This window comes from Pristiophorus japonicus, chromosome 4, assembly GCF_044704955.1.
Source record: "Pristiophorus japonicus isolate sPriJap1 chromosome 4, sPriJap1.hap1, whole genome shotgun sequence".
NCBI lineage: Eukaryota > Metazoa > Chordata > Chondrichthyes > Pristiophoridae > Pristiophorus > Pristiophorus japonicus.
This window is the reverse complement of record NC_091980.1, coordinates 54,244,114-54,271,790: the sequence shown is the minus strand read 5'-3', so window position 1 is coordinate 54,271,790 and position 27,677 is coordinate 54,244,114. Positions and strand designations below refer to the sequence as shown.

At 43.4% G+C, this 27,677-nt stretch overlaps 1 protein-coding gene across 2 annotated transcripts; it reads right to left on the bottom strand.

Annotated features, from left to right (window-relative positions):
* cyp2u1 (cytochrome P450, family 2, subfamily U, polypeptide 1) lies at positions 1-27,677 on the bottom strand. Of its 2 annotated transcripts, XR_011592996.1 has the most exons (6): positions 27,420-27,677; positions 10,301-10,936; positions 8,910-9,071; positions 5,335-5,502; positions 2,215-2,313; positions 857-925 (listed from the first exon to the last, which is right to left on the bottom strand). XR_011592996.1 is itself a non-coding variant. In XM_070878189.1 (5 exons), exons 1-5 carry the CDS (start codon positions 27,580-27,582, stop codon positions 747-749), a joined length of 1,308 nt encoding a protein of 435 aa, XP_070734290.1. In that variant the 5' UTR covers positions 27,583-27,677; the 3' UTR covers positions 1-746. The 2 variants fall into 2 exon arrangements, 1 of the variants encoding a protein (XP_070734290.1); XM_070878189.1 differs by lacking the exon at positions 2,215-2,313 and having other exon boundaries at positions 1-925.

Genomic DNA, 27,677 nt, shown 5'->3' with positions numbered 1-27,677 from the left:
GAATTCATATCTTCTTAAGCCATGGTCCTGAGCCACTTAGCTAGAATGATTTTCCAAGTGAAAAAAATCTACAGCAACTGGCTCTTTAGCTAATTGGCATTTCTTTCCTTCAGTAAAATGGAAAACAGTAAATACAATAGAAAATATGCTTCACCCTTCAGCCCAGTGATTTTCATTTACATGAGCTTATGTCTTTCCTTGGCTTCATCATTCAATGTTTATTCAATAATGTTCACAAAGGCATAAAAACTGTATTCATATTGAATTGTTTGCATTGCTTGTTCCATGTGTTCATTACAAATTGTAGACAGTCTTCAAGAGTAAATATATAAAATGAAGCGGATGATGCAATCTTAAGTGTCTTAAGTACAGATGTCAGATCCAACATGATACAGAAAATAGGAAATTGTCTAGTGTTGTTTGAGCATATTTTGCACAGGAACAATAAATATTCCCTCCTGGAGTGAGATTGGGTGCTTTCTGGTATTGTTTGTAGCTGTTTTGTTAATTGAAGGCAGCAACAAAGTAAAGCCATTAGTGACATCTGAGCTGTGGATACTGCAGTGCAAACAAAGGAGACAAGCTAGAAATTGGCATCTTATGCAAAATAAACTGTCAACATAGTACTGACTGTCATGGAGTTATGATGGTCATAATATCTAGGGAGTGTAGGAGAGATATTGCCTTTCTTTTTTGCTATTGCTGATTCTAAGCCTTGAACACTGTGACCCGTTCCAACAAGTAGTTTATCGTATGACCGGAATGATTTTAAAAGGATGTGGAGACAAAGTGAGACCAAACTGGCCACTCATGTTTGGTGCATCACAGTCTTTGGGAAGTTTGAAGCAGAATGACTGCAGGAGGATGCTGAAGATAAGGAAGAGCTCCATCTTTGCCATCTGTTCTCCCATACAGATCCGTTTCCCTAATCAAAGAAACAGAACTGATCAATATTAAACACATTGAAATTGTATCATAACACAGCATCATTCCTGGTCACACGCGTATTATAATGTAGCTCCATTCCCATCTCTGCTGAAATGCATCAAATTTCTTTTATAACTGTTCTCTATCAACTGTATAACCAGGTGAAGAAAACAAAACAATCTGTCAAATTCATCACTTTTTATGTCCAAAAGCTCAAAGCCCACTTTTCTCTATCCATCATTGGCGGTCCCTCGAATGAGGATGACTTGCTTCCACATGAGTTCACAGGTGTTTCGATGAAGGACTCGATGTTCCAGTCCTGAACTCCAATTGAGGGGGTGGAAGATGCCTGCGCGTGGATTTTTTTAGCGTGTGGTGACCGTTACACACCAGCCACCACACGGGCTTGGTCCAGTGGCAAGGGTTAACCAAGATGACTGAAGACCTGCTCTGCTGCACTGACCTAGTGCGCACACATATCGCAGTGTGGGCTGGCCCGTGCTGCCCCTGGGCCCTCGGCTCTTCTGGGCCCCATACCCTCATCTGTCGCACCTCCGTCACAAACACTCACCGCTCCTCCGCCCCGACCTTCCCACTCCTCTGTACCTGGGCCCTGCCGATGTTCCTGACCATGCTCCAAAACGGCGACCAGGATTTTGATGACGTCACCCAGTCGCCCATCTCAAAATCCTAGGAGCAGCTCTTTTATAGCCCGATCTGCGGAGCTGTTCTCTCACAGGTCGGGGGGCCACGATGTCCAAAGTGTAATTGCTAACTTTGTCAGCCACAACCAATACGTTAATTGAGGATCACTCTCACAAACTCAATGGCCTGGATTTTTGCAGTAGAAATCCGCGCTCATCGTTATTAGAGTATTTCAGAAAGCACATGCACAGTTAAACGTGGAAATCAGGTACTGTCCAAATTGCCCTGCTCCTCCAGAAGCTGTGCTATACTGGTATGTCGCAGAGAGAATTGGCAGTCAAATGCATAGAAGAGTGTGAAGTTGCGGTACTTGTCCACTACACATGCCAGAAAAAAAGGGATTTGTCCATTCAAGTATAAGTGAATTTTTAACAATGTGATAAGTCTTAATTACTGCCAAACAACCTCTCTGGCACTGAAAATTAACTTTTATAACTGCAAAGTCTCATTCCTTCAGATTTTAATTATTGTTGGAGATTTTTCTTTCTATCTCCTCTCTCTCTCTCTATCTAATCTTTCTTTCTGTCCCTTTGTTTCACTTTCTGTGCATGATTTGACATTGAATTAACGATTCTAACTTACATTTCCTGGTTTGACTGCGTGTCTCAGTAAGAATTCTACAGTCCGATTGGGTCACGAGACACACCGTTGCTTCCCCAGTTCACACAGGTTCCAGATCCCCTGTAGAGGACATCGCATTGTTTTGACTCTCTAATAACACCAAATTCATGTAAAAGCTCACAAGGTCTGTGGGCAAGAATAAGTGTAATGAGTGGCTAGCACTGTTCGTTTGCCACTGACTGAAAAATCCGGGCCAATGTGCTGTATCAGAGTGATGAAATGTGGATATACCCTTCTGATTTTACTCGTGTCCCATGTTGTTCAGTTGGCAACTATAGTGGTGACACTAGTGGCATGGAGTCTGTGTCTCGGCTCCACTAAAATACAACGGACATGGACCATAACACAGCACGACTACTATCCATAGGCAAATGCATTCCCTACAGGAAAAAAGACTATAGGATCATTCATCCCCACCCTACCCCTATAATACTCAGTTACAACAACAACATGTATTTATATAGCGCCTTTAACGTAGTAAAACATCCCAAGTTGCTTCGCAGGAGCATTATCAAACAGAATTTGACATCAAGCCACATAAGGAGATATTAGGAAAGATGACCAAAAGCTCGGTCAAAGAGGTAGGTTTTAGGAGCGTCTTAAAGGAGGAAAGAGAGGCGGAAAAGTTTAGGAAGGGACTTCCAGAACGTTGCTTAAATGGAAGCCAATGTAGGTCAGCGACCACAGGGTTGTTGGGTGAATGGGACTTGGTGCGAGTTAGGCCATGGGCAGCAGAGTTTTGGATGACCTCAAGTTTACGGAGGATAAAATGTGGGAGGCCGGCCAGGAGTGCATTGGAATAGTCAAGTCTAGAGGTAACAAAGGCATGGATGTACGGAAAACTGGGATAGTCCTATACCTTAACATTTCTTCGACAGCAAGAAAGGGAGAGAAAAGCACCCAAGTTTTAAAATACAGGAACAAGGCCTGGTTCCACATTTTCCTTGATGATTAAATGAAACTCAGTCATTTTAAAGACACACAGCTGTTCATTTGCTGAAACTGAAAGGAGTACAGCGATGTTAAAATTTTGGACTGGTTTGAGGCGTCCCCATTATTTCTCTGTAATGGACTGCTTTATACCACATCCCATGAGAGGAGTCTTGAATTCACATCCTAAAGTGATATTACTGCCAAGTATGGATGATAGTTTTGGTTTTTTTCTTTTAGCTTTTTTTTTAAAAACATAAATTAAGATGATGTACAATGAAAATACCACTCCATTTCTGCAGAACCAAATCATTAGTATTTATTCCAAAATCACCAACCCCTTCAAAATGCAGCTTTTGAAGCAATCATTGGCTAAGAGATAGAAAGCAGAGAGTAGTGGTGAACGGTTGTTTATCAGACTGGAGGGATGTATACAGTGGTGTCCCCCAGGAGTAGGGACCACTTTTCTCTTTGATATATATCAATGACCTGGACTTGGGTATAGAGAGCATAATTTACAAAACTTTAAATGTAGTACACTGTGAGGATAATAGTAGCAGAGTTTAGGAGAACACAGACAGATTGGTGAAATGGGCAGACACATGGCAAATTAAATTTGATGCAGAGACGTGTGAAGAGAGCACCTAATAGTGGAAGGGAGGTGGAGGAAGAAATATGCAAACAAAGTAGGGAAATAGTAAAAAACATAGAAAAATAACCATGGGAGATTTCAACTACCACAAAATTAATTTGCCAGAAGAGGTAGCTAAAGGGGATAAGGGAATGGAGTTCCTACAATGTGTACAGGACTCCTTTCTAACCCAGTATGTAAGAAGGGAGGATTTGCTACTAGATCTAATAACGGGGAATGAACCAGAGCAGATAAGAGAAGTAAAAGTAGGGGAACATCTAGGCAATACTGACCATAAATTAATGCACATTGAAATAATAATTGAGAAGACAATAAGCATGACAAAGACCAGGATAATAAAGGGGCTTAGAATCGAATTTTGGAAATTAAAATAGACAACCAATGATGTAGAACAGCAATGGGAAACATTTTAAATGGTGGACAACAGAGTCCAGGAAAAATATATTTAGTTAACAAAACAAGAGAAAACTAAACACTAATGAGACACCATGGATGAATAAAGACACAAGGGAAAAATTGAGCGTTAGGAAAGAGGCATACATTAAGTACATGGACAGCAGGGGAGAGCATGACAAGGGAAAATACAGAAATTAGGAGAGAAATCAAAAAACAATTAGGAAGGAAAAGAGAAACTATGAAATTAAATTATCAAGTAACATAAAACAAAATAATAAGATATTATACAGGCACAAATTTTTTAAAAAGTAAAGTCGGGATGGGAATTAGGCCACTAAGGGATGGACAAGATAAAATCACAGGCAGCGATAGAAAAATGGCAGAAATATTAAATAATTACTGTGTTTCAGTATTTACCAGAGATGGGTCAGGTAGACATGACAGCGGAAGATGAAATTAGAAATAATATAACCATTTAAAATAAAAGGGAAATATTAAATAATCAAATTCAAAGAGGATAAAGCCCCTGTGGATAGCTTTTTCAAAGAGCCAGCACAGAACAATGGGCCGAATGGCCTCCTTCTGTGGTGTATAATTCATGACTATGAGCTTCCTAATTAGGGTGACATATGGTGAATTTACAATAAATTCTCAGATATTTCAAACAATAATAACGTGCTATATGGATAAACGTCCTGAGATATTTCATAAAGGTGCAATCAAAAAATGGAAGCCAAGCCAAAGAAAGAGATATTGGGAAGGATGAATAGAAACTTGGTCAAAGAGATGGGTTATAAGGAGGAGAGAGAGGTAGAGAGGTTTCGGGAGAGAATACTAACACACGGGGCCTACCTAGGTAGCTGAGGGCATACGTTGCAATATGGTGGCCTACATTGATAAGTCTGGATATCTTAAATGTAGCTACTGAGGTGTCTGTCTATTTGCAACTCTCATGCCAATTCCAAGCATTGAGCATTGGAGTAGCAGTCACAGGTGACTATAAACAGGATGTCCACCTTAACTGACAGATGGCAGTGTGTTCAAATTACAGAATTTAAAAAAAATGTTTAAAGGAGAATATTACATCCAAAAATGAACTCTACCTATTCCAAATGGCATAAATGCTTCATTTTTCACAATATTTCCATCTGTATCCAAGAAGCGTGAAGGATTAAATTCATCAGGTTGTTCCCACATGCTTGGATCTCTATGCACTGACCACAGATTTGCAACCACTATACTTCCCTTGGGTATAGTATAATTTTTAAAGTCTGGAAAAAAGTAAAATACAAATTAACATCATACATGAGAGAGAGAACTTGAATTCCATCTGATTTTTGTTTAGTCCCATCTTCTGTGACCCTGTCTGTTTAACATTTCATATACAGGGTACTTATAAATTAAAATTGGTTATTTCTGGTTTCAGTACATATTTTACATTTTCTTAAATGTATTTGAGGGCTTTTAGATTTTTTTTCTTTTTCCTACCCCAATTTTGTTGTCTGCTTCCCTCTTTTGCTGTTCCTGTAATATTGGGAATGAGATGGCCGCATGTATCTTGGAGTGGTTCCAAGTAGTTCAATGCTTGCTAGGAGTAAAGGTACTAGTCCTAGATTGGTTTCCATACTGTTTAAAACGTGGCTTTATTAATGACACCACTATGGGATGTTAGTGAGCAACAAAAATCACATCAGTCTTTTGTGTTTCATATGAGGCACACACTAGCAGATACTAGTACGGGTACTGCATTAAAAGTTTAATTGTTGTCTGGTCAGGGAAGTGTAGAGACTCAAATCTGCTTATCAGTTTCCTTTTGCATCTGAGAAGTACACAGCATTTTAAGATTGTAACAAAATATAATATATGGGGTGCTAAAATGGTTTTTAATATATTACTAATTGATCTCCTGTGGCATTGCACTTCAGAAGTTGGAGGACACTGTTTAAATGGGAATGAGTCATATGTAACATTATGATAAATTAATAGATACATTTTTTAGGAAAGAGGGGCTGTGGGAACAGTCAAGATGCTCAAAGTGAGCATTGTAGGTAACAGTGTATAGTTTTGGGACATTGTTGAATTATTTATGAGGATTTGGGCGAAGCAGGGAAGTGAGAAGTGAAGAGGCAGTAAAGCATAATGAGTAATGAGTAATAGAGGAAGCAGTGAATATTGGGGGGGGCGGGCGGTTGGTATAATGAGCAATTGGGGTAGGGTATGGGATGATAAATTTGGGTTCATGGCTAGGGCAAGTGAACATTTTATGGGATAGAGAGTAACTAGGAAAGGAGAATTTGGGGGAAGATGGAGTATGGGACTAATAAGTAATTGAGATGTGTGGTTAGTATTGGGGCAGTTGAGAGCTGTGTGAGCAGTGTGAAGGGTCGATTGTGGGCAGAACAGCTGGCAGTTAGAAATGAGAAGAGATGGGAGTTGGGCATTGGGCAATTAGAATACAAGAAGCAGATTATTTTGCTAACCCACTGCATGTTGATAAATAGTTAGTACAGATGCAATTAATTAAAATGTTCACATTATCTACCAAGGAGACATACGTAATGGTAATTAAAGCCTTTGGCCTAGAAATTCGATAAGGCCTGAAAACAGACTTTGCTCCCATAAAAAGATCACAGACAGTGCTGGTATTTTGGTGCTGTCTGCTGATTAGTATTATTGTGGCAGTCAGCCCGGCACTGAACGCCATGCAAGAACTCTAGGGGAGGGCCTGGAAGTCGGAGCCAGGATTGCGGGAAGGTCAGGGCCAGAATCTGAGGGCCTGAAGGTCGGGTTCAGCATCAGGTAGAGATCGGAGAGGGTGTGAGGTCAGGGAGGTTTAGCATTTGATTTCCCGGAGACAGTCAGCACTGGCGCTGGCTGCCTCAGACGCAAGCCAAATTTGTAAGAGGTAGGCCCCTTATTTGAATATGTTAATGACCTAAAGCCTGCTTCAGACAAAGGTAAACAACCCCTTTTTTTTGCCCTCACCAATATGGCATCCAGCAGAGCCCGCGTCGGAAGTGGATGGAAGTGAGGCGGATGCCATTTTTTCCCACAAAACCAGCTTTAGTAGCCGGCGATAAGGTGCCAAATTTCAGGCCTTTTGAGTTTACTTGGGAAGATTCCAAAATGAATTTGTTTTTTGGAGAAACAAATGTTAAGACAATGAATATCATGCATTCTCTGTCTGTCACTCTGAGCTGAAAAATAACTGAAAAATTCATTAAGCAGCTAGTTTTCAAGTAATTTAGAAAGAAATTCAAAAATTATTTCCCACACTGAGGAAATATAACTTTTTCAGTCATTGAACAAAATACCAGTTATCCCACTGATACATGATGGGAAGTTCATCATGTGCTCAGACTGCCATCTCTCTGACAAGAGCGATAGTCTGGGGAAAAATATCAACTTCAAGCCTAAGCTTTAAGGAGAGGCTGAGGCCCTGAAGTAAAAATGTTAATGAAGCTATAAAAAGGCTCAACATATCTTTATAGGCAAGTTTAATTATTTTGAAACATGTATTTTTATATTGTAGGTTCGAGGGGCCAGATGGCCTTCTCCTGCTCCTACTTCTTATATCTTATGTTAAATACTTTAAATTTGGACATTAGAAACTCCAATCACTGAAAAAATGGTAATTGTAATGATTTTTAAAATATTTCAATCAACCTGATTGGTTGTTTTAGGTTTGGTAGATATTTGGGGGCCTCACAGTTATAGATGAATCTGCAACAGAGTTATGATTTGCTCTTATTTCAGACAACCAAAAAGTGCTCCCAAAGCATGGTCCAGGAAGTGTGATGCACTACACATGGGAACCATGCACTATCGTATCTTTTTAAAATATATTGTAGACTAGATGATGATGTGCCTGAGGGTTATTCCATTGTCTGACCTCCCCCCAGAAACTTAATGGCCGGGCTTCATTTCCATAACATTTCTCCGGCCCAAACCCGGATAGATCTACTTCCTGGGTGGTGGGTGGGAGGAAGAATTTGATGGCAGGAGGCCATTGCCAGGGATCGGTCCTGGCAGTCACGTGGTGTTGGGGGGATGTTTCTGGTCACAATCATGGAATTGGGGGAGGGCGCGGCAAGCAATGTTCCTGTTAAGCTGTACGCGGGCAGCCACGCAGACATTTGCAGAGTCCCACGCAGCGACATTGTAAATGCCACGCATGTGCAGAAATTTAATGGGACTGCACATTAATAGAAACAGACTACACAGAGCAAAACACGGCTTACAGGGAACATTGGCTGCAAGGTATCCTTATGATCTGCACATTTAAAGAAGGACCTTGCTATCTTCCAGCGGATGTCCCGCTCATCTGCTCAAAGGAGCAGGTTAATATCGGGACATGGCGAGAAGGCAGCAGCATCAGAGGGGGCATTCTTCACTTTAACTGCCCAATCCATCTGTTTTCTGCCGTCTGGGATTGGGGGGGTGGGGTGTTTAAAAGCAGGGCCAGAGAGTGAGAGAGACAGACAGTCTTGTAATCGTCATTTTGTTTGTATCTACTCAGTTATGGTCAGATTAATAATGTAAAAGTGTGGCACATAGAACATTAGTTAGTTAACTCTGTCCCCATTCCAGCATAAAATCTGGTGGATCTTTCAATACCTTTAGCAGCACATGTTTAAACTTTCTTGTGTAATAATTGTTAATTCAGCAGCACCCTTACCAACTGTTTCTGATGCCATATGTGGAATGGCAAGTGGAACCACCGTGGTCATCCGCTGAATTTCCATTATTGTTGCTACTGTGAAGGGCATGTGAAGCTTGTCTTTGATGGAAGGAGGTCTGGACTCACCAACAACAGCACTGATCTCTCTGTGAACGCTTTCTACCAAAAGAGGAATTAAAGGCATGTTTACAGAACATTCCATCACACCTTGCATTAGAATACCTGACTAGAGATAGTCTGGGAGCAGACATTTGTGTATGTCATAAAATTCTGCTCCAGTTAGATTATGAATGGAAGTAGACAGAGAGCAGCATTGTAGCTCATGACATTACTGGAGAACATCATGATGATTTAAGAGTAAGTTCTACACAAAATGTCTGCTTCCAACAGCTAGAAGGGCTCTGACAAACAGTTTGAGAGCTTAAATTAGGACAGCCAAGAGTGATTGTTATCTTCTTTGGGCATAACATTTGGGATTGTTTGGAAATTGAGTGAGTTATATTTGCTCTTAAAGAAGCAAGTCTCTAAAAAGGGACTGCACATCAGTAAAATAAATGCAACACTGCTGGGCAAATTGCTTGACAATTCATTGTAGTTCTGTTGTCATGACATGACATGACAGTCAACACAGTCCCATTACAGTCTCCAAAACTTGTCAGCTCTTCTATCTGTTCCCATTCATCACTTTGCTTCTCAGAGTCCCCTCACCAATCTCAACAAAATATTTTCTTAAAAACTGGGCCCTACAGGTCTCGTACATGTTTTTTTTTTAGAAGGAAAAAATTAACTTAGTTATATTCTTGGAATAGATTTACAATTAAAGTTTAGGTGATGGTCATAAATCGCTCAAACCTATCTTTAGTGGTTAGGAAAAATCTAAATGGAGTTCCCTCATTACTCCTAATAATTTCTATCTTCTCCCCCTCCTAGCTCCGAAAATATATGCAGTTTTCTTCTGTTCTGTAAGGCTCCCCATGTCACATATCATTCCCTCATCAAAAGATGGCAGTGACCTTTGGACTCCACTCATGCCACTTCCGAGTAAGCCAATAGCAGAGCGCGAGCAGTCAGTATCTGGCTCACTCTTTTATTGTTCCCCCCTCTCTTTCGGAAACAACAAATGTTCATTTTAAGATTTCTGCTCCAGAGTTTGAAAACAATTTATGGGAAAAATAGCAAGTGTATCATGTAACTCATGGCATAGAGGAGTGCCAATGCACTGTGCCACCTTTGGATACTTACTATTATATATTTAAAGGACCATCATCACCCGAGGAAAAATGAGTTGGGCAGGTTTTTATATGCGTTGAAAAGAATCACTGTATTACTTGCACACAAACCTTACCCTGATGATCCCCTTTATTGAGCAGGTCTAATCAGTTATGTACCTTGAACTTCCGGATACGCAGCCATGAAGAGGATGGCCCACAACACAGTGTTGGATGTCGTGTCTGTCCCTGCTACAAAGAGATCCCCAATTATATAAAATAAATAATCTTCACTGAAGCTCGTATTTTGGTTTCTTTGTATTTCGCGGTCTACTTCTTTCAGATAAAAATCAACAAAATCACGTGGGTTTTCAGGGTCCATTGTCTTTCGGTGCTGAGCAATGATGTTTTTCAGGAATGAGGTTACATCTCTTACTGTTTGGGCAACCTCCTTGAAAGGCCCAAAGGGTAAATACTGAAGTAAAGGGAATATATTGATGAGCATTGCAGGGCTGTTTGATGCTAATTTCATCCCTCGGACGATCAGACTCAGCATGGTTCTAAATTCCTCATCATCGTAGTCAAACCGTTTCCCAAAGCACATTGAGCAAATGATATTAGACACAGCATTATTAATGACATGGAAAGGAGAGAAGGCTGTCCCCACTGCTTTCAAAAACTCTGATTTCACAAATTGCAGTTCCTCTATGATTTTAGGCTCTAGATCAAGTTTCCCAAAACCAAAGTGTCTCAGAATTGAGAGGGAAAATCTTCTTTGTTGCTTCCAGACCAAGCCATATGGCGCAAAGACTATTCCTGAAAATAATCACACACAAACACTTATTTATTACTTTAAAGAACACTTGTATTCTCCTAAATGGTTACATAACCATAAACGTTCTGAAGCCAGATGCCTGTGCAGTGATCAGTATCTCTCATTGCAATTCTTTATGTTCTGTTTCAAAACTGCTGTTTAAAGGGAACTTCGGACATACATTTTGTGAAAAATGCTCTTCTTTAATGACACTATGAATGAGAACAGTAGGTTGTTCCCAGCAATCGACAATCATATCACTGGAGTGGGATTTCATGTTACAGCAGAGTGTCCTACCCAAAATGGTAAAACTGTGCTCAAACAGCTTAAAGTGTAAAACACAGGAACAAGTGCCAACTGAGACCATTAAGTATACAGTACACATACCTCCCCTTTATAACATTTGACTTTTCAGTTGAATACACTTCCTCTTTAATACACGAAGAATTGCTGACCAACAGGCCTTGAGAAAATATTCACTAATGATTTAGAAGAGTCAATTCACAGGCAGGACGACAAGTGAGTTACAAGCCTCCCAACATCATGAATCATGAAGTGTTTTCCAGTAGCTCATCACGCAACAGTTAACAATTCCATTATACCTGTACTGTGTTGTTTTGGTACAGTAATACCAGACCTATTAAAATTCCAGTAATATTCATGACACCGTGTGACTAGAGATCATGGGACATCATCAGTATTATTTCCAGCTTATACAATAGTGCCAAACTCAGTAACCTTCAGATTCTAAAGTATGATAAATCTACAAATAACTGTTCATACCACAGAGCACGTGTTTTATAACTGCAAACTCACAGCATTTTACAGCGTACATAGTAAAACTATGATTGAGTATCACCAAGATTGCCTATTTCCATCTATGTAACATCATCCATCTTCACTCCTGCCTCAGCTCATTTGCTGCTAAAACCCTCATCCATGCCTTTGTTACCTCTAGACTCAATTAGTCCAATGTTCTCCTGGCTGACCTCCTGGATGTTCACCTTGCACCCTCCGTAAACTTGAGCTCATCCAACATTCTGCTGCCCGTATCCTTAGTCGCACCAAGACACACATTCCTGTGCTTGCTGGCCGACATTGGTTCCCTTTCTGGCAACGCTTCAATTTTAAAATTCTCATCCGTGTTTCCAAATTCCTCTGTGGCCTTGCCCCTCCCTATCTCTGTAGTCTCCTCCAATCGTGCAACCCTCCGAAATCGCTGTGCTCCTCCAATTCTGTCACCTTGCACACCCCTGATTTTCTTTTTACTCCCTTAACCTCTCCGTGTCTCTACCTCTCTCCTTCTTTAAGATACTCTTTAAAACCTACCTCTTTTACAAGCTTTGGGTCATCTGCCTAATATCTCCTTACATGCTCAGTGTCAAATTTTGTTTGATAATCGCTGCTGTGAAACACCTAGGAATATTTTATTACATTAACGGCGCTATATAAATGCAAGTTGTTGTTGTTAATCCATTTTCTCTTCTCCTTTCTTGGGTCGCCCCATTATTGACCAAGAAGGTGGACATGCAAGCTGCTCTCAGATTGTCTTCAGTGCAGCCTTGAAATTTGTTGTCAGGGCATAACAGCAACTACGGGTGATTATTTAGGATTCATCCTCCCTTTCTAAAAGGAAGCATATGGTATCTGCTCGGCATGAAGAACTTTCCATATGGAGGAATCATAGGCTCAAAATTGTGAGGGGTCAGAGGAATCCCTACAAAATATCTTGCAGAATACACCTGATCATGGGATCCTGTATAGGGTGCACTGCACTGCACTAGCTAAAGCTCAGGAGACTGACCTCACACTGGACAACATGTCAGTTCAGACACAAGTGGCTCACATGCTGAGAGGCAGATGGAGTTACTTCAAGAATGGCATCAATATTTATTAAAGGTAGCCCATGACATCAGAAAGAGTGGATTGTGCAAAACTTTTATTATCTGATATCTTTTAAAAGGGTGTTGATAGATGTAATTTGTCCCTTGCATGTTGGGAATAATTTGGGGAAACAGCGGGGATGAAATTGGTCCTCATCGCACCCAATTTTGTGAACGGAAAATTGTGTTCAAACCCCTACCCTAAACTCCACTGGAAGCCAGTGGCGTCCAAATGTCCAGAACATCTACCTGCAACAGGTGATAGGCACACTGAATATGCAAATTAGGGTCCTAATGCCTGGTTTGGAAGCCTGCTCGAAATACGCCAGGTAGAGCATGCACCACTCAGTTTTTCGGGGTTTACAGTGGCCTAATCAGCGGACCATAAAGGGGTTGGTGGAGGCTGCCTGCAAAGACATGTGACTTCTTTATACTTTTGTTTCGGTGCAGCAGTGCTCCTTCTGACTCCACTAAAATACTGCAGGCCTGGATTGAGAAATATATCTGACAAAAGTCACAGATCTGAAACATTAACTTTGTTTCTTTCTCACTGCCTGACCTGCTGAGTATTTCCAGCATTTTTTGTTTATAATTCAGATTTCCAGCATCCACAGTATTTTGCCTTCAGAAATTTAGGGCTGGACACCGGGTGAGCTCCCTGTTGTTCTTCAAATCGTAAATCGTTTTGTGGGACCCAGGCAGACAGGACCTCAGTTTGACATCTCTGACAATGTAGCACTCCCTCAGCACTGCACAGAAGTGTCAGCCAAATTTATATAATCACGTTCCGTGCCAAGTTATCCAAGAATAACACACCGGTTTTGATTCGCAGGAAATTCAGTCTGCTTATGAAAAGATCCTTTTGGAAGGAGAGCAAATTAGGAGAAAAGCCGAAGGGCCCAAGTTTCCACATGATTTGCGCCTGATTTTTAGGAGCAACTGGTGGAGAACGGACTATCTTAGAAATCGCAATTCTCCATTTTTTTTTCTGCAGTTCTAGTCAGGTAGAACAGTTCTACTTTGGAACAGAATTTTTTCTTCAAAAGGGGGCGTGTCCGGCCACTGACGCCTGATTTGAAAGTTTCCACAGTGAAAACGTACTCCAAACTAAAGTAGAATGGAGCAAGTGAAGATTTTTGTAGAACTGAAAAAACCTGTTCTACACATTAAAAAAATCAGGCGCAGGTTACAAATTAGGCGTCCAGAACGAGGTGGGGGGGGGGGGGGGGGGGAAGGGAAGTCATTAAATTCTATAATAAATCCTTATTTATACTTATATAAATATTATACAAATAAATCCAACCTGAATAAACATTTATAAGCAAAGAAAAGATTAAATAAACCATCTTCCTACCTGTGTGAAAGTGCTTCAGGCAGGCCTTTTGGGACCGAAGGCTGAACGGGCCAGCCCGAGACTTCGGGCAGGGCCCGTCCCCAGCACCAGATTTACAGGTAGGTGGCGTTGGGTTGGGTCGGGTCGGGTCGGGGAGGTTCGGTTCGGGTCGGGGGGGGAAAGAGAGGGGGGGGAGAGAGAGAGAGAGAAAGAGAGGGAGAGAGAGAGAGAGAGAGAGGGAGGGAGGAAGGGGGGGAGGTCAGGTTGGAACCAGTCCGGGAGCGGGAGTCGGGTCGGGTCCAGTGGCGGGGGGGGGGGGTCGGGTCGGGGGGCGGGAGCGCGGGTTGGGTCCAGTCGGGGAGTCGGGAACAGGAGCGCGGGTCGGGTCGGGTCGAGGGAACAGATGCGCGGGTCGAGTCGGGTCAGTCAGGGGGGGGGGGGGGGGGGGGCGGGTCTGGTCTGGTCCGGAGGCAGGGGGGGGGGGAGCGGGTGTCGGGTCTGGTCCGGAGGCAGGGGGGGGGCGGGGAGTGGGTGTCGGGTCTGGTCTGGTCCGGAGGCGGGGGGGGGGAGCAGGTGTCGGGTCTGGTCCGGAGGCGGGGGGGGGGCGGGGAGCGAGTGTCGGGTCTGGTCCGGGTGGGGCGGGGGGGGAGCAGGAGCTGGCCGTGGGAGGAGCCTTATTCACGCAGCCCCAGTGAGGCCATTCAGCCAGGGCTAGGGGCTGCGTGCTTCGGGCCCCTCCCACACAGTTCGGCGCCTGGAGCTACTGCACTTGCGTGCCCACTGTAGCGCGCATGTGCAGAGGTCCTGGCACTTTTTCAGCGCAGGGACCTGGCTCCGCCCCCCCCCACAGCTCGTGCTGCGCTGCGCCGAGGACCAGAGGACCTGCAGGGAGGTGGAGAATACCGAGGATTTTTTTAGGCGCACTTTGTGGCGCGAAAAACGGATGTCTAGGTCGGGACTGCGCCGTTCTAGGCGCGTGTGGAAACTTGGGCCCAAAAACTTAACACTCCATCCTGGGGCACAAAATAAAATAATTCTATCGACAGCACAATGTTACATCCTTTATTTCCAACTGGCCTTTGCACCATCCCCACACCTTCACCCTCTCCCAATTGCTTCTTTGATCAAAGCCACAATGCTGTGTGACAAGGCAGACTTTCCACCCTTTTTATGTAACCACAGGAGAGCTAGCCTCCGAAAGACACCACATTCAGCAACAAGGCTGAGCAGTGACATGGCTCGTGACTCGTTTGTCTACTGGATGGAGCAATAGTTCAAGCTATGACTGGAATCTGCCCCCACAGTACAGTACTGCGAAACAAAATGTCTTCAAACAATTACACCAAGTCATTACAGAATTAGTTTCACAAGAAATTGATTCTAATCTGTTCTGTAAATTACCCTGTGATTTTATACAGCGCTAGGCTTTATCAATTTTGATTTTTCAGGAACCAGTCAATACTTTGTGAAGCAGGAGGTGGGTGAGGGCAACTTTTTTTCCCCTTTAGGTCTTTGTGGGGAGGCCACTGGAGTTTTTTTTTTCTTTTTTACGATTTGGGTTTTTTGATTAGGGGAAGGGGCTTTTGCTGTGTTTTTTTTTTGTTTTGTCCTTTTGAGGACCTCTCCTTGAGTTATCTCTCTACCTCCCAGTTTTTTTTGCCTTTTTATGTGATCAGTGCTCACTGTTCTCGTGTTTCGTGGCCTCAATTGTGCTATTTAATTGAAGCGTCAAGTATTTTCTGCTGCAACCATTAATAGTCTTTTCAGAACTGGCAGGCTGACTGTGTTTCTGGCATTTTCTGTTCTCATTTCAGACCTCCTGCATATATAGGAGCAGAGGCACATGAATGCCACTAGGAATGACCCTTCTTTCTAGTTTCTCCCTTTCCCTGTTAGGAAATACTTTTCTTCCACTTAGTACCTCCCCATGGTGGCAAAGCTGAGAGGAAAAGCTCAGCTTGCAAGAAAAAACAAGCAATGCAATCGTTTCTCCCTCAGTTTCCTTTGTTGTTGTTTTTAGTCACTTTTTGTTCCTTTTCTGTTTCACTCTTTCTTTCCTTTCTTCTCTTAAGTACTCCCTGAACAGCCAATGATCAAATAGCATACTACATAAAAAGTGCACAAACATCTTGGAGAACTGTTCAGAAGTCAGGTGGCGATGTAGATGTTCATAAATTGGAAAACATTATTCCCTTTGTCTGTATTTGAAATGTGGAATGATATACGTGGATAGCACGTTTCAGGAGGTGGTTACCCCGCAACTTAAAGGCGTGCAGGTAGAGGGGAAGTGGGTGACCACCAGGCGTAGCAAGTGTGCTCGGCAGGTAGCGTAGGAGTCCCCCCATGAGTCCATCTCGCTTTCAAACCAATATTCAATTCTGAGTATCAGTAAGGACGATGGTGCCTCTGGGGAGTGCAGCCAGAGCCAATTCCAAGGCACCACGGGTGGCTCAGCTGCACAGTGGGGAGGGACGAAGAACAAAAGAGCCCTAGTGATAGGGGATTCTATAGTTAGGGGAACAGACAGGCGTTTCTGCGGCCGTAGATGTGACTCCCTGGTGCCAGGATCAAGGATGTCACAGAGCGGATGCAGGGCATCCTTGTGGGGGTGGGGGGGGGCGGGGAGGCAGGAGGGCAGGAGGGTAAACAGCTAGAGGTCGAGATCCATATCGGGACCAACAACATAGGTAAAATCCGGCAGGAAGAATTAAGGAGCTAGGAAGAAAATTAAAGGGTAGGACCTCAAAGGTAGTAATCTCCGGGTTACTACCGGTGCCATGTGCTAATTAGTACAAGAATAGAAGGTTAGAGAGGATGAACATGTGGATGGAAAATTGGTGTAGGAGGGCTTTAAATTCTTGAGGTATTGGGACCACTTCTGGGGGAGATGAGACCTGTACAAATCGAACGGGTTGCACCTCAACAGCGCCGGGACCGGTATCCTCACGGGGAGTTTTGCTCGTGCTGTTGGGGAGAGTTTAAACGAGCTTGGCAGGGAAACGGGAACCGGAGAACGAATTCAAAAGGGAAGGAAGTAAAGCAGAAGTTGGATAGCAAGAATATAGAAAGCGAATCTGTAAGACAGAGGAAACTGGGCTTAGTATGTAGTAAGCAAGGAGGTCTTCCTGTGCTGAATGGTATATACTTTAATGCAAGAAGTATAGTGAATAAGGCGCATGAGCTAAGAGCACAGTGAGACACTTGAGAGTATGATATTAAAGCCATTACAGAAACATGGCTGAAAGAGGGGCCAGTTTGGCAGATTAACATTCCTGGCTACAGGATTTTTAGACAAGATAGAGAGGGGGGGTAAAAGGGAGGGGGTTGCGGTACTGATTAAAGAAACTATTACAGCGGTGAGGAGGGATGATATGTTAGAGGGATCATTAACTGAGACCATATGGGTCAAATTGAAAAATAAAAAAGGGGCGATCACACTGCTGGGAGTATATTATAGACCCCCAAACAGTGGGAGGGACATAGAGGAGCAAATATGTAGGCAAGTTGCTGTGAAGTCTAAAAACCATAGGGTAGTAATAGTAGGGGATTTTAACTATCCAAATATTGATTGGGATAAATTTAGTGTTGAGGTTGCGGAATTCTTGAAATGCATTCAAGAGAACTTTTTTAGTCAGTATGTAGCAAGCCCAACATGAAAGGGGACGGTCCTGGATTTAGTTTTGGGGAAAAAAGCTGGGCAAGTTGAAGGGGTATTAGTGGGGGAGCATTTGGGTGCCAGTGACCATAATTCAGTCAGATTCAAGTTGGTTATGGATAAGGACAAGAATAGGCCTGGAATAAAAGTTCCGAATTGGGGAAAAGCTAATTTTGCAAAGTTAAGGAGTGATTTGGCCATAGTGGACTGGAAACAGCTACTTGTGGGTAAATCGGTGTCGGAACAGTGGGATGCATTCAAGGAGGAGATCCGAAAAGTTCAGGCCAAACATGTGTCCTTAAAGAAAAAAGCTGGGAAAAATAATTCTCGAGCTCTTTGAATGTCTAGGGAGGATTAAAAAAAAGGGATGCTTATGTCACATATCAATGGCTGACTACTTCAGAATCTTTAGAGGAATATAGAAAGATAAGAGGTAAAATCAAAAAGGATATTAGGAATGCCATGAGAGAGCACGAGAAATTCTTGGCCAGTAAAATTAAGGAAAATCCTAAGATGTTTTATAAATATATTAAGAGTAAGAGGGTAACTAAGGAAAGGGTAGGGTCTATTAGAGACCATGAAGGTAATCTTTGTGATAAGACGGAAGATGTTGGTAGGGTTCTTAACAAAAACTTTGCATCTGTTTTCACAAAGGAAAGAGGTAATGCAGATACTGCTGTAGAGGAGGAGTGTGATATTCTGGATGAAATAAATATAGTGAGAGGAAGTATTAAGGGACTTAGCAGCTTTGAAAGTAGATAAGTCCCCAGACCTGGATGAAATGCATCCCAGGTTGTTGAGCGAAGTAAAAGAGGAAATAGCAGAGGCCTTGACCATTTTTCAGTCCTCTTTGGATATGGGCATGGTGCCGGAGGATTGGAGGACTGCTAATGTAGTACCCTTGTTTAAGAAGAGAAAAAGGGATAGGCCAAGTAATTACAGGCCTGTCAGCCTAACGTCAGCGGTGGGAAAATTATTGGAAAAAATCCTGAAAGACAGGATAAATCTGTATTTGGATAGGCAAGGATTAATTAGGGACAGTCAGCATGGGTTTGTTTGGGAAGATCGTGTTTGACTAACCTGATTTAATTTTTTGAGGAGGTAACCAAGAGGGTCGATGAGGGTAGTGTGTACGATGCAGTATATATGGACTTTAGCAAGGCTTTTGACAAGGTGACGCATGGTAGACTGGTCATGAAGGTTAAAGCCCATGGGATCCAGGGCAAAGTGGCAAGTTGGATCCAAAATTGGCTTGGAGGAAGGAAGCAAAGGGTAATGATTGATGGATGTTTTTGTGACTGGAAGGATGTTTCCAGTGGGGTTCAGCAGGGCTCAGTACTGGGTCCCTTGGTTTTTGTGGTATATATCAATGATTTAGATTTGAATATAGGAAGTATGATTAAGAAGTTTGCAGACGACACTAAAATTGGCTGTGTGGTTGATAATGAAGGGGAAAGTCATGGGCTGCAGGAGGATATCAATCTACTGGTCAGGTGGGCAGAGCAGTGGCAAATGGAATTTAATTCAGAGAAGTGTGAGATGATGCACTTTGGGAAGGCTAATAAGGAAAGGGTATACACATTAAGCAGTAGGCCACTTAATAGTGTAGATGAACAAAGGGACCTTGGGGTGCTTGTCCACAGATCCCTGAAAGTAACCAGGTGGATAAGGTGGTTAAGAAGGCATACGGAATGCTTGCCTTTATTGGCCAAGGCATAGAATATAAGAGCAGGGAGGTTATGCTTAAATTGTATAATACTTTGGTTAGGCCACAGCTGGATTATTGCGTGAAGTTCTGGTCACTGTATTATAGGAAGGACATGATTGCACTAGAGTGGGTGCAGAGGAGATTTACTAGGACACAGCCTGAAATGGAGAATCTTAGTTACGAGGACAGATTGGAAAAGCTGGGTTTGTTCTCACTGGAACAGAGGAGGTGAAGAGGAGACCTAATTGAGGTGTACAAAATATTGAGGGGCCTGGACATAGAGGATAGTAAGGGTCTATTTCCATTGGTGGAGGGGGCTATTACAAGGGGGCATAGGTTTAAGGTGGTTGGTGGAAAGTTTAGAGGGGATTTGAACATAAGAATTAGGAACAGGAGTAGGCCATCTAGCCCCTCGAGCCTGCTCCACCATTCAATAAGATCATGGCTGATCTGGCCGTGGACTCAGCTCCACTTACCCGATCGCTCCCCATAACCCTTAATTCCCTTATTGGTTAAAAATCTATCTATCTGTGACTTGAATACATTCCTCAACTGCTTCCTTGGGCAGAGAATTCCACAGATTCACAACCCTCTGGGAGAAGAAATTCCTTCTCAACTCGGTTTTAAATTGGCTCCCCTGTATTTTGAGGCTGTGCCCCCTAGTTCTAGTCTCCCCGACCAGTGGAAACAACTTCTCTGCCTCTATCTTGTCTATCCCTTTCATTAGGTTAAATGTTTCTATAAGATCACCCCTCATCCTTCTGAACTCCAACGAGTAAAGACCCAGTCTACTCAATCTATCATCATAAAGTAACCCCCTCATCTCCAGAATCAGCCTAGTGAATCGTCTCTGTACCCACTCCAAAGCTAGTATATCCTTCCTTAAGTAAGGTGACCAAAACTGCACGCAGTACTCCAGGTGCGGCCTCACCAATACCCTATACAGTTGCAGAAGGACCTCCCTGCTTTTGTACTCCATCCCTCTCGCAATGAAGGCCAACATTCCATTCGCCTTCCTGATTACCTGCTGCACCTGCAAACTAACTTTTTGGGATCCAAAAAGAGTTTCATGCACAAGGACCCCCAGGTCCCTCTGCACCGCAGCATGTTGTAATTTCACCCATTCAAATAATATTCTCTTTTACTGTTTTTTTTCCCCAAGGTGGATGACCTCACATTTTCCAACATTGTATTCCATCTGCCAAACCTGAGCCCATTCGCTTAACCTATCTAAATCTCTTTGCAGCCGCTCTGTGTCCTCTACACAACCCGCTTTCCCACTAATCTTTGTGTCATCTGCAAATTTTGTTACACTACACTCTGTCCCCTCTTCCAGGTCATCTATGTATATTGTAAACAGTTGTGGTCCCAGCACTGATCCCTGTGGCACACCACTAACCACTGATTTCCAACCCGAAAAGGACCCATTTATCCCGACTCTCTGTTTTCTGTTAGCCAGCCAATTCTCTATTCATGCTAATACATTTCCTCTGACTCCGCGTACCTTTATCTTCTGCAGTAACCTTTTGTGTGGCACCTTATCGAATGCCTTTTGAAAATCTAAATACACCACATCCATCGGTACACCTCTATCCACCATGCTCGTTATATCCTCAAAGAATTCCAGTAAATTAGTTAAACATGATTTCCCCTTCATGAATCCATGCTGCGTCTGCTTGATTGCATTATTCCTATCTAGATGTCCCGCTATTTCTTCCTTAATGATAGTTTCAAGCATCTTCCCCACTACAGATGTTAAACTAAACGGCCTGTAGTTACCTGCCTTTTGTCTGCCCCCTTTTTTCAATAGAGTCGTTACATTAGCTGCTTTCCAATCCGCTGGTACCTCCCCAGAGTCCAGAGAATTTTGGTAGATTATAACGAATGCATCTGCTAAAACTTCCCCCATCTCTTTTAATACCCTGGGATGCATTTCATCAGTACCAGGGGACTTGTCTACCTTGAGTCCCATTAGCCTGTCCAGCACTACCCCCCTAGTGATAGTGATTGTTTCAAGGTCCTCTCTTCCCACATTCCTGTGACCAGCAATTTTTGGCATGGTTTTTGTGTCTTCCACTGTGAAGACCGAAGCAAAATAATTGTTTAAGGTCTCAGCCATTTCCACATTTCCCATTATTAAATCCCCCTTCTCATCTTCTAAGGGACCAATATTTACTTGTGTCACTCTTTTCCATTTTATATATCTGTAAAAGCTTTCACTATCCGTTTTTATGTTTTGCGCAAGTTTACCTTCGTAATCTATCTTTCCTTTCTTTATTGCTTTCTTAGTCATTCTTTGCTGTCGTTTAAAATTTTCCCAATCTTCCATTTTCCCATTAACCTTGGCCACCTTATACGCATTGGTTTGAGGGGGGGGCTTCTTTACACAGAGGGTTGTGGGGATCTGGAACTCACTGCCTGGAAGAGTGGTGGTTGCAGAAACCCTCACCACTTTTAAGAGATGGTTGGATGAGCACTTAAAGGGCCCAAGTTTCCACATGATTTGCGCCTGATTTTTAGGAGCAACTGGTGGAGAACGGACTATCTTAGAAATCGCAATTCTCCACATTTTTTTTTCTGCAGTTCTAGTCAGGTAGAACAGTTCTACTTTGGAACAGAATTTTTTCTTCAAAAGGGGGCGTGTCCAGCCACTGATGCCTGATTTCAAAATTTCCACAGTGAAAACGTACTCCAAACTAAAGTAGAATGGAGCAAGTGAAGATTTTTGTAGAACTGAAAAAACCTGTTCTACACATTAAAAAAATCAGGCGCAGGTTACAAATTAGGTGTCCAGAACGAGGTGGGGGGGGGGAGGGGGGGAAGGGGGGGAAGGGAACTCATTAAATTCTACAATAAATCCTTATTTATACTTCTACAAATATTATACAAATAAATCCAACCTGAATAAACATTTATAAGCAAAGAAAAGATTAAATAAACCATCTTCCTACCTGTGTGAAAGTGCTTCAGCCATCGTTTGTTCCCGCGGGAGGAAACCGCCGTTTGTTGCCGCGGAGGGGAGGGAGGGGAAGGAGACAGTGGTTTGTTGCCGCCGCGGAGGGGAGGGAGGGGAAGGAAACAGCGATTTGTTGCCGCCGTGGATGGGAGAGAGGGGGAGGAAACCGCCGTTTGTTGCCGTGGAGGGTGGGGAGGGGGGAAGGAGACAGTGAGAAGGCTGCAAGAAGCCTCAGTGCTGATGGCAATGTGCTTTTATTAAAAAATGTTCAAAAATTAAACAGCTACAAAGAACTACAAAAATGGCCGAGTGCCAATGTTTTTTTCACACTGAGCATGCGCGAACGCTCCAACGCGCACGCGCAGCGTTGCCAGCAGGAAAAAACCTAATTTAAATAGTACCCGCCCCCTCCCACGTACAAAATCGGCGCGAGTGTAGGCTCCGCCCCCCTGGGCGCCGCGTCAAACAGACAAGGAGCTGCAAAGCGCTCGAGAATAGCGCGTTGTTTTTCTGGCGCCATTTTAGGCGCGAAAAATGGGCACCCAGCTCGGAGGGGCGCCCGTTTTTTATCCTGTGGAAACTTGGGCCCAAAGTGCTGTAACCTGCAGGGTTACGGACCTAGAGTTGGTAATTGGGATTAGACTGGATGACCTTTTGTTGGTCGGCGCAGATATAATGGTAAGTACTGCAGGGAAAAGAATACGGCCAGGGTGATCTCCTGGACTAGTTTCGATCGCCTGGATGGGTCGGAGAGGAATTTTCCCAGGTTTTTTCTCCCCAAATTGGCCTGGATGTTATCTGGTTTTTGCCTCTCCCAGTTGGAGTGGAGTGTAGATGTTTTTAGTATAAGGGGTGTTGCAGTGGTGTGGGACGGATTGGATGGGCTGGGTGCTCTTTGCCTTTCCGTCATTGGTCATAGGTTTGTATGTAACCTTTAGGGCTGCTGACGAAGGGCCGTGCGGCTCTTTGTCGGCTGGTGCAAACACGATGGGCCAAAATGGCCTCCTTCTGCACTGTAAATCTCTATGTTTCTGTGTTTCTAAGATTCTTTATGACTATTTTTATTAAAATTACATAACTTCAAATGACAGTGGGATGAAATTCTCCTATTAAAAGAAAAAAAAGTTGTTTTCCCTAATTACAAACCCACTAACAAAATCAAGGGAACGAGCAGCTTTAAAAATGCAGGCTTTATGAGATTACAATTTTAACAAGTCATTAATTGCTGAGAAGATTGGACTATTGTACTTTTTTGTTGAGAAATTTCACCTCTTCATATGTCCATTTAAATATATATATATTTAAAATAGTCCGCTGTATTTCATCCACTCTCTCTTTAATTGATTGGCACACTGTCACTACTGGCACTCTCTCGATTTAACCGGGTTGACACATGGTCATCCACTCGCACTCTTTATTTAACCAGTAGGTACACTGTCATCCACTGGCACACTCTATTTATCCAGTTGATACACTGTCATAAGAACATAATAAATAGGAACACGAGTAGGCAATTTGGCTCCTCGAGCCTGCTCCGCCATTCAATAAGATCGTGGCTGATCTGATCATGGACTCAGTTCCACTTCCCTGCCCACTCCCCATAACCCTTTACTCCCTTATCGCACAAAAATCTGTCTGTCTCCACCTTAAATATATTCAATGACCCAGCCTCCACAGCTCTCTGGGGCAGAGAATTCCTTAGATTTACAATCCTCAGTGAAGAAATTTCTCCTCATCTCAGTTTTAAATGGGCGGCCCCTTATTCCGCCATTCCATAAGATCATGGCTGATCTGATCATGGATTCAGCTCCACTTCCCTACCCGTTCCCCTTAACCCTTTATTCCTTTTATCGCTCAGAAAGCTGTCGATCTCGGCCTTAAATATATTCAATGACAAGCCTCTAATGCTCTCTGGGGCAGAGAATTCCACAGATTTACAACCCGGAAGTTAATTCCGAGAAGTGTGAGGTAGAAACATAGAAACTAGGTGCAGGAGTAGGCCATTCGGCCCTTCGAGCCTGCACCACCATTCAATGAGTTCATGGCTGAACATGCAACTTCAGTACCCCATTCCTGCTTTCTCGCCATACCCCTTGATCCCCCTAGTAGTAAGGACTACATCTAACTCTTTTTTGAATATATTTAGTGAATTGGCCTCAACAACTTTCTGTGGTCGAGAATTCCACAGGTTCACCACTCTCTGGGTGAAGAAGTTTCTCCTCATCTCGGTCCTAAATGGCTTACCCCTTATCCTTAGACTGTGACCCCTGGTTCTGGACTTCCCCAACATTGGGAACATTCTTCCTGCATCGAACCTGTCTAAACCCGTCAGAATTTTAAACGTTTCTATGAGATCCTCCCTCATACTTCTGAACTCCAGTGAATACAAGCCCAATTGATCCAGTCTTTCTTGATATGTCAGTCCGGCCATCCCGGGAATCAGTCTGGTGAACCTTCGCTGCACTCCCTCAATAGCAAGAATGTCCTTCCTCAAGTTAGGAGACCAAAACCAAAGCTGTGGCTTCACCAAGGCCACGTACAATTGTAGTAACACCTCCCTGCCCCTGTACTCAAATCCCCTCGCTATGAAGGCCAACATGCCATTTGCTTTCTTAACTGCCTGCTGTACCTGCATGCCAACCTTCAATGACTGATGCACCATGACACCCAGGTCTCGTTGCACCTCCCCTTTTTCTAATCTGTCACCATTCAGATAATAGTCTGTCTCTCTGTTTTTACCACCAAAGTGGATAACCTCACATTTATCCATATTATACTTCATCTGCCATGCATTTGCCCACTCACTTAACCTATCCAAGTCACTTTAAGGTGGTGCACTTTATAGTGTAGATGAACAAAGGAACTTTGGAGTGCTTGTCCACAGATCCCTGAAGGTAGCAGGCAAGGTGGTTCAGAAGGCATACGGAATTCTTGCCTTTATTGGCAGAGGCATAGAATATAAGAGCAGGGTGGTTATGCTTAAATTGTATAATACTTTGGTTAGGTCATAGCTGGAGTATTGCGTGCAGTTCTGGTCGCCGTATTATAGGAAGGACGTGATTGCACTAGAGAGGGTGCAAAGCAGATTTACTCGGATGCTGCCTGTAATAGAGAATCTTAGTTATGAGGACAGATTGGATAGGCTGGGTTTGTTCTCATTGGAACAGAGGAGGTTGAGAAGCAACCTCATTGAGGTGTACAAAATATTGAGGGGCCTGGACATAGTCGATAGTAAGGGTCTATTTCCATTGGTTGAGGGGTCTATTACGAGGGGGCATGGTTTTAAGGTGGTTGGTGGAAGGTTTAGAGGGGATTTGAGGGGGGGCTTCTTTATGCAGAGGGTTGTGGGGATCTGGAACTCACTGCCTGGAAAGGTGGTGGATGCAGAAACCTTCACCACTTTTAAGAGATGGTTGGACGGGCACTAAAAGTGCAGTAACCTGCAGGGTTACGGACCTAGAGCTGGTAATTGGGATTAGACTGGATGATCTTTTGTTGGACGGAGCAAATACAATGGTAAGTACTGCAGGGAATAGAATACGGCCAGGATTATCTCCTGGACTAGTTTCGATCGCCTGGATGGATCGGAGAGGAATGTTCTCAGATTTTTTCTCCCTAAATTGACCTGGATTTTTATCTGGTTTTTACCTCTACCAGGAGATCGCATGGCTCCAGTTGGGGTGGAGTGTAGAATGTTTCTGTATAAACAGGGGGGAGGGCGCAGTTGTAGTGAGACAGATTGGTTGGGCTGGGTGCTCTTTGCCTTTCCGTCATTGTTCATAGGTTTATATGTAACCTTTAGGGCTGATGACCAAGGGCCATGTGGCTCTTTGTCGGCTGGCGCGGACACGATGGGCCGGAATGGCCTCCTTCTGCACTGCAAATTTCTATATTTCTATGTCAGCAAACTTGACTACATTACACTCAGTCCCTTCTTCCAATTGGTTAATATAGATTATAAATAGCCGGGGTCCCAGCACTGATCCCTGCAGCACCCCACTAGTTTCTGGTTGCCAATCAGAGAATGAACCATTTATCCTGACTGTCTGTTCTCTGTTAGTTAGCCAATCCTCTATCCATGCTAATATATTACGCCCAACCCCGTGAACGTTTATCTTGTGCAGTAACCTTTTATGTGGCACCTTATCAAATGCCTTCTGGAAGTCCAAATACACCACATCCACTGGTTCCCCTTTATCCACCCTGTTCATTACATCCTCAAAAAACTCCAGCAAATTTGTCAAACATGACTACCCTTCATAAATACATTCCATTTGCCTTCCTAATTACTTGCTGTACCTGCATACAAAATTTTTGTGTTTCATGCACAAGCACCCCCAGGTCTCTCTGTACTGCAGCACTTTGCAATTTTTGTCCATTTAAATTATAATTTGCTTTTCTATTTTTTCTGCCAAAGTGGATAACCTCATTTTCCTACATTATACTCCATCTGCCAAATTTTTGCCCACTCACTTAGTCTGTCTATATCCTTCTGCATATTTTTTGTGTCCTCCTCACAATTTGCTTTCCCACCCATCTTTGTATCATCAGTAAACTTGGCTATATTACACTCGGTAAATAGTTGGGGCCCCAGCACCAATCCCTGCAGCAACACACTAGTCACTTTTTGCCAACTGGAAAATGACCCATTTATCCCGACTCTCTGTTTTCTGTTAGTTAGCCAATCCTCTAGCCATGTTAATATATTACCCCAACCCGGTGAACTTTTATCTTGTGCAGTAACCTTTTATGTGGCACCTTATCGAATGTCTTCTGGAAATCTAAATACACCACATCCACTGGTTCCCTCTTATCCACCCTCATCCACTGGCACTCTATTTAATCAGTAGGTCCACTGGCACTCTATTTAATCAGTAGGTGCACTGTCATCCACTGGCAGTCTCTATTTAACCAGTTGGTACACTGTCATCTACTGGCACTCTGTCTGACCTTTGCGCTGGGTTATGATGGTGATCAAAGGGATGGTAGGTCTGTCGGAGAACACCTCGGCATGGCGCTGCAGCGCCTCTCTGACCATCTCGAAGCCATTCAGCACAACCAGGAGCCGGCTGCCCAGGTACAGGCTGGAGACACTGCCGTAAACCTCGCCCATGGCGGTGAGCAGCAGGTGCGGGGGGAGCGGGGCCCCCGAGCCCGACTTCAAGACCGGCAGCGAGCCGATCAGGGGCCAGCACGGCGGGCCGGCGG